This window comes from Cibotium barometz, chromosome 38 (genome assembly GCF_041138505.1).
Source record: "Cibotium barometz isolate CiBa-2024 chromosome 38, ASM4113850v1, whole genome shotgun sequence".
NCBI lineage: Eukaryota > Viridiplantae > Streptophyta > Polypodiopsida > Cyatheales > Cibotiaceae > Cibotium > Cibotium barometz.
Genome location: NC_141083.1, coordinates 29,540,635 through 29,548,738, shown reverse-complemented (window position 1 = coordinate 29,548,738; position 8,104 = coordinate 29,540,635). Strand labels below are relative to the sequence as shown.

The following is an 8,104-nucleotide window of genomic DNA, read 5'->3' as shown; positions in this document are numbered from 1 at the left end:
ACCTTGATCATTCAAGCTAAAGGCCAATTATAGCCTAATGCATGACGTTCTTGCCTTGGCTGATCCATTCTAAAAAATGCTTGATCGTGGAGATGCAATGATGTGCAGAGGAGGTGGACCAAAATGTGTGAATAGTTTAATTAGATGACAATAATAACTGTTGAGCTAAATTAAGTATTTTCGTTTGCATTTTCTTTAGAAGTTCTTCTGATTTACGTTTTGTTTAATTTTAAACTGCTTTAAGTAATTCGTCAAAATGGACATTCGCATCAAAGGTGCTTTTACAATCGTAGGGCATTGCAAGCCTCCAAACCTGCATGTGCATACACATAAGAGAAATATGGATTAATATTACTCTGAAAGGGGAGATTCATACTAATCAATGGCGTAGTGGTATGACTAATTTTGGTTCATTAGTGAGAGGTCTTGAGTTTGAGTCATGGCCTCATATGTGCAAATACAGTGCAATGGCACACTAAATTAGTGTACCGTTGCACACTAATCCTTTTGTAAAGGATTAGTACACAATGGTATTAAATTGCTTTTATGATTAGTGACGAATCATAATTTCAAAATTTGAGAGAAATCAATACATTTTGAGCAGGATTGAGTCGTGCTAAAAGCAATCAGAATCAATTCATACGCAACATCTTCGCAAAAATCCATCATAATTTACAAAGAAAGGCTTTCCATAATGTACACTCAAATTAACCTCTAATTGATAAATGTACACTCAAATTAACCTCTAATTGATAATGAACCTTGCAAAGAGCACATGAATTAATGCAATCAGAATCAATTTATACGCAGTACAAAGAAAGGCGTTACATAAGCATTCTATGCTGACTTAATAATGACAATGTACACTCTAATTAACCTTGCAAAGAACACAAGGATTGAAGAGAGGGGAACCCTAACGATAAATAACTTAGAAAACATGAGAGATCAAATAAATGCTTGCTTTCTTTCAATCGTCTTTTACGTAGTAGGCGTAGATTGTGGAGTAGGGAGTTGCGTGCAAATCTCCGACTTGTGCGCCGTCAGAGCTCGAAGGAGGCAGGCCGCCGCTGGTTTCAACTCTCTGCAGGTAAGTGACGGCGCCGAGAAGCTCCCTGAAGAATACACACACAAAGCTTAGAAGCACTAAATCAGTTTAAGTGTTTGATTAACGCATTGATGAAGAGTACATAATCTTACGGGCTTCCACTCTCGCTGGTGGCTTCGAAGAGGTTCCAGCTGATGCTGTTAGGGTGTACGGGAACGGTCTCGAGGACTTTGGCTGTGACGAGACTGGTGCTCGGGATTAAGGTTTCCCACGACGGCTGGCCGCCGCCGGCGTCTGGGTGTGGTAGGAAGAAGTGTTGGGCGACCACGGGCCCGCCCTTGGAGGCCTCGTGCATGGTGTAGTAGAGATTGGCGGTGGCGTTATAGAGGACCCAGGCGGAGCCGTTGAAGGAGTAGTGCTGGAGGCCGACGGCGTAGTAGGCCACCTGCAGCTTCTGTCCGGCAGGCACCTGGATGGCCGCCGGTATGGAAACGTTTGCCAGCAGCAGACTACTGCAGTTGGCCCGGGACGCGCTGGCTGGCATCAGGAGCGAGAGGCACGCAACCAAGCTGGTGCAAAGCAGCCGTAGTTTCTGCGCTGGCACCATCTTATTGGCTGTATTGCAAGCTCGATCAGCTTATCGAATGGGGTGAAGCGTATCAGCTACGCTTGATGATCGGAAGCGTATCAGCTACGCCTATAAGCTGATCAAAGACTCTTTGCTCTCTTAATATATGGTAGATTGATGACCCTGATGCCCTTCTTTTTGTTTATAAGCTGATAGCTGATCCATTGAACCCCATTCGAGCTTATAAGGTAGATGACCCTGATGCCTTCTCTTTTAACCCATTCGAGCTTTTGAACTGGTCAGCTTGCTTGCTGAGGATTCCTACACGTCTCGAGAACGACTTTGCTTTTGTGGAGAGAACGCTTCAAACCTTGACCAGGACACCATGTAACGACCTTTTTATATTTGGCACTTTTGGCCTCTATTCATTTGCAGTATAGTGCCTTTAAAATTCATATCACAAGGCTCCAAAACACTAAGACAACAAACAAACCGACAAAGCACCCTGATTGTGAGCCTCACAAGCCTTCCCGTGTCTCTCTCTCTCTCTCTCTCTCTCTCACACACACACACACACACCCCAACCCAATTAGGACAAATGCCATTGGAATCCTAAGCTTCGGGTGTTATCTCACACCCCTACTCGGTACAATGTTCACTATCTCACACCCCTACTTGGTACAGTGTTCACAATATAAGCAAGTTGCAAATACCCATTTGCAAATGGTTGTCTTGCAATGTAAACTTACATAAATTAAAAATACCAATCAAAACTTATCTACACCATAAAAAAATAAATAAAAAGAATATTCCTCCACCCTTGCCTTGCTTGATGAACTCTTTTTATTGTGAACAATAACTGTACTTATACAACTAATATGCTAATCAAATATATCTCCACCAGATTTTTTTTCAAAAACAAAAAGTACAAAAAATACATAGAATTTCCTCCACTAGTATATCCCATGATGCTTGCCCAAAAGAAGAGGTTTGGCTTAACCAAGATTAAACCACTCCTCATGATATCTTGCCAAGAATCTTTAGCTTAACCAATAAACCACTCCTCATAATATCCTTCATTAAAGAAAGACCCAAAAATTTGAGATGTGGGAAGGCCTCTTAATCAATGGGAGATTGTGGGGACGGTAAAAAGCTTATCCTTACCTTGAAATAGGGGCCTCACATAATACCTAAGGTAAAGCCTCAAATAGGGAATAGGAGCTAAGGCCTACATAAGCCTCCTAAGCCCTCACCCCCTATTATTATTACTTTAGAGGCTTCTCTCTCCTTCTCCTTTTCTATTTACGTGAATTCTTCTTAAAATATTCAAAATGTTAATACTTTTACTTCGGAAACACCCCTTAATAAAAGCCTACATAGACCTTACAAGGCCTAGGTCTATCTAACTTAGGTATGCCCTTTGTCCTTTCTCCTTTGAGTCCCTCCAACAAACTTAACCTTCTCCCTCACAGAAAAAAATGTTTTCAAGAAGTTTCAAAGTCTCCTTTCTACCTTTTGAAAAATAACTATACTTACACAAGCAACACATAAGAAATCTAACTCTAAAAACAACTATACTAACACAAGCAACACACAAGAAATCTAGCTTTAAAAAACAACTATACTTACACGAGAAATCAAACTTTAAAAATAACTATTTTTTCATCTAGTGCTAAGATCCAAGATGATTGACCAAAAGAATCTTTTGGTATCTAAAATGGTCCCTTTTAAAAATCCATAAACAATCCCCTATGTAATATGTTTTTAATACTACTTTGGTAACATGCTCCAAAAGTGATCTCAGACACCTATTATGTGATTTTCATGTTATGTCCTGGGTGGTAACATGACATAAAACTATCCTCAAACACTTTTATGACACGTTACACATGACCTACATATTTTATGACCTGCATCTTTGATGAGGATCGTTCACAAGCTATCGATGAATTTTCATATGTTATCTTTTGCATCTTCTTTCTTATAACCACTAAAATTTCATAAAAATATACATTAGGATTAGATTTGGTTCTTAGAAAGAGATATATAACCTATGATCTTGGTAGCAAAAATAAGACCCTAAAGAAAAAGAAAGCATGTTTGGACTATGGAGAATGATGGACTTTGGGGGGCCTAAGTGCCCTTGAATCGTAATCATTGTTTCATGATCCAAGGACTCTCTTTTACCTGGAAATTCAGATTATTTGTTTCAATCCCCTATTTCCTCTATTTTCTTTCTACATTATTTTTATAGTCTTAATACTGACATTCTTATTTTGTAAATGGATTTTGTCACTTTATGTCAAGCATGATATTAGTTTGAATCCATAATTAGCTAAAATATAGAGGTCCGAATAGACTTTTTGGGATGTATCTAGGCAAATCATGAGCATGGATGGAAGCTCCAATGAACCATTCTCGATTTATTTTCAATGTAATCAAAGTTGTAAAATATTTTTTGTATAGAATTGCACTTGTATCTATGTGCAAGGTATCCATTCTTATTTTTTATCATGCTTGACTTAGAGGTGATTGAAATGAAATATTTTCTTAGGTTTCATTTTCCAATGTTTATTGTTATAATCTTTTTTGTGTTTCTACTATTTATTAAAGGACCCTCTATTAGTGGGAGTGACCTTGGAATTTCTTCGAGCTTAGAGTGGAAATTCTATACATGGTATTGACTCCTACACTTATACTAGGTACATCATTCCTCAATTTTGAAATGATCATGTCATTTATTGTTTTAAATCCCCATGTCATGCCACCATGATTGTGATGTTATCATCTCTTTTACTTTATAATAGGTAGCTTTCATATGTTAAGATCTTATTTATAGTTTTAATTGTTGGTGTACTTATAATCCATTATTAGATGCGCTATATGTGAACCTTTTAATTGCTTCTTTTTGGCTTGTTGTATGTGAAATCTTAAACTCTTACCATGGTCTTCAAATGTAAAGTCATATGTGTCAACTTGAATTAGAATTTGTTGTGGAACTTCTATACATGGTATTGAAGAAGTTTAGTAAGGCTATCAACTACTAAATAAAGATGATTTATGCTAATAAATTATGTTCATCTCTTGCTCATTCTCTTGGAATTGATGCAAATTTAGATATGGGGAACATATGCCAGTAACCATTGGACACAATGTTTTAAATTTTGGGGTACTTTGATAATTTTCTCTAGAAACCAAAAACCCTAATTTAGTCATAAACCTTTTGGGTTGTGCATAAGTGATTTGTGGGGTTGAATAGCATTATCTTAGAGCTTTCTAATAAGCTATCAACCATCTCGATCGAAATTCATTCGATTGGTCAAACAGACATAGTTGAGTGTACAAAAATCTTTGCTTCAATCCAAAAAAAAATGGACTAAATTTAAGTAGTTTTTATATGGGGGAATTGTGCTTACTTCAAGCTCTCTAACAAGCTATAGATTGCGTGAACTCAATATCCAAACTAGGTCAACCATTCATAGTTGTCTATGCAAAAAAGTTAAAAAAGAGATATGTTAGAGTTTAACTGAACCAAAACCAATGACATAGCCCAAATGGTCTCTTTGAAAAAGGATTTGACTTAAGCATAGAATTCTTGATTCTCACAACCGTACCTAGGTCAACTTGACTAGTTGACTTTTCTACAAAAGTCAAAATAAAGATGTATGGGGGTTGGATTGAACCAAAAAGGTTTATATGGCCATGTAGTACATCCTATTAGCTTTCCATAGAGATCAAGATCTCCTAATTCCAACAGGTTTTGGTAGTCAACCATCATTTTCAAAATTCTAGCTGTAAATTTTATAAAACAGTCAACATGGGCAATTAACATAAGGACAAAGGCAAAGGCATTCGCATTGAAGATGATGTTTGCAATATGCCTAAACATGATGATGCAATTTTCTTGATGTATCATAGAATTCTTTCTTCTGCAGATCTAAGAGAAGTATGGCAAGAGAAGAAATAATGGTTCTCTTGAATGAGGGTACACAACAAAGCTATGAGTTGGGAATTATTTTTCTCAAATGGGAGGAGCTTATAAAGATCTACGAGAAGAGATTGTTCTTGATAATCTCATCTCAAATGATTTCATCTTTTTGGGAGGATCTAGAATGCTTCCTGTAGGAGAAAAGCAAGAGTTGATGTAGAAAAAGTTGGTAGAAGATTATAGCTCTCTTATCACATACTGAATCCCTTTGGAAACTTGGCCATTCAACGGCTTCTGTGAAAGTTTATGGAAGCATCAGTGGATTGCATGATCAAGATTATATACATAATGGAAAGAATATGATCAATCCTCTAGATAATGTATCTAGAAGATTAGTATTCACAGCTTTTGTGAAAGTTGATGGAAGCTTCAATGGATTGCATGTGATCAAGATTATATACATAATGGAAATAATCTGATCAATCCTCTAGATAATGTATCTAGAAGATTAGTGCTTGGTAATGATGTCTCCACCTTAAATCATGTAGCATTAGTATATCAAAATTTCAAGGTTGATAATCAAGAAGGATATATAGAGAGAAAAGAGAGACAAAATTGGAGACTGGCACAAAGGATAGTAGGACAAAAAGTTTAAAATTGTTTAGAGCTCTTATGGATGGGATCTGATCATGTTAAAAGCAGAGTGGACACTTGGCACAAAGTGTCGAAAAACTATCTTTCTTTTTTAGGTATCAAATGCTTGTTTATCTTTTGAACATATTAAGACATATAATTGTTAATATGGTATGTTCATGGGATAGCTATGGTAGCTCATTAGACTTTGTGACTTATAATATTGTTTTCATATGTCATTAGGATTTGGCACATGTGTATCACAATACATGATGTATATACACTTAAGAAAAACTTCATATGTAGAAGAACTTTCATGTACATCCAATTGTCATGTAAGTTTGTGGTTCTTCTCATAAAGATCTTTAAAGACAAGTATGGTCACTTGCAAGTTCCCTTTTCTTATCATAAGACGATGCTACTAAAAAGACATGTTTATTACAAAAGACGAAGATAATACTAAGGAAGTTCATCATCATCTTTTTCCTTGTCTATAACATGATTCTATTAACAAGACATGTTTTGTTACAAAAGACCATAACAACGCGACAGGGGGTAGTCCTGTGTTGAAAGGGAACCCATATCACATTGTTGTGGTCGCTCACAAAATCGTGTTTACTGTGCATAATGATACAAAAAAATCATGTTTAGTACCTCATGTTTGCATTCACTTTTACAATGGATGCTTGTCATGAATGGATTAGCTCTTTTCAAGCAGGTCGCTAACCCATTATGACACCCAACCATTGATGATGCACCATCAGAGCCAAAACATATAAGCTTATTCAAATCTAAGCCATATTGCACCATGAAATCTATGCAAGGGTTATACAAGGAAGATGATGTGCTGCTTTGTAACTCCAAAAGTCCCAAGAACATTGTCATAGGCTCATAATTTTCTAGGTATGATGCATAAACAATCAAATTTTGTAAACTGAGTGTTGTAAATTGCGAATGTAAGCAGGAGCATAGGTGGTGTTAAGCAGGGCCGTAGGTGGGAGAAGAGGACATAGCCTGTAGGTGTCAAGTTTCAACAGAGAGGGTGGGTAGCAGATGAGAGAAGCTTTGACGGAGAGAGCACTGAGTAGGATTCTTCTCTGACACGTAGAGGTCCGAGGATCTATGCGCAGTGCCAGTGCTAAGAGATAAGGTACCTGCCACCTAGTAAATTCCACCTGAGGTCCTGACTAAGAGGTAGACCATAGATCTAATCATCTAAGAGATAAATCTAACTTCTAAGTCTCTAATCATTAGCTAAGAGATAAGTTGCTGCTCCGCTTTTCCAAGCGTGTGTTCACACCAAGTTCCAACCCCTTGAGTTCTACCTATTACCTAGCACAAAAATGAAAATTTGATCAGTAGCCCGTTTAACCCGTGAAAATCCGCATGTATACGTAAGGAAATACTTATACGTAACCCTTGAGAAAAAGGGAAGACTTTTGTCTTACCCCGTGAATATCAAGTTTTAGGATCAAATTTCCTCCTTTTTGAAAAAGGATTAGACAATTTTTTTTCCCTGTAGATCCAAAGTTTGCCTTGATAAAATACACTAAAGGGTGGTTTTTCATGAGCACTACAAAGGCACCCTGATTGTGAGCCACACAAGCCTTCTCGTCTCTCTCTCTCTGTCTCTCTCTTACACACACACACACCCCAACCCAATTAGGACAAATGCCATTGGAATCTTAAGCTTATGGTGTTATCTCACACCCCTACTCGGTATAATGTTCACCATCTCCACTACAAGAGAATCATTGTTTTTTGATGCTTAGTTTCCACGCCTGTCACGTCATCTATATGTGCTTCGAAATAGGCATCAAAATAGACGTCAAAATATGTGTCAAAATACGCGTGAAAATTGTAGTCGAAATATGCGTCGAAATAGTAGTCAACTTTTTATTTTATTTTTAATGAATTTATATATAATATT

At 37.1% G+C, this 8,104-nt stretch overlaps 1 protein-coding gene across 1 annotated transcript; it reads right to left on the bottom strand.

Moving 5' to 3' along the window:
- Positions 1-812: 812 nt before the first annotated feature.
- Positions 813-1,826, bottom strand: LOC147616574 (uncharacterized). Its single transcript, XM_086777119.1, has 2 exons — positions 1,198-1,826; positions 813-1,112 (listed from the first exon to the last, which is right to left on the bottom strand). Exons 1-2 carry the CDS (start codon positions 1,650-1,652, stop codon positions 968-970), a joined length of 600 nt encoding a protein of 199 aa, XP_086633245.1. The 5' UTR covers positions 1,653-1,826; the 3' UTR covers positions 813-967.
- Between the last annotated feature and the right edge of the window lie 6,278 nt (positions 1,827-8,104).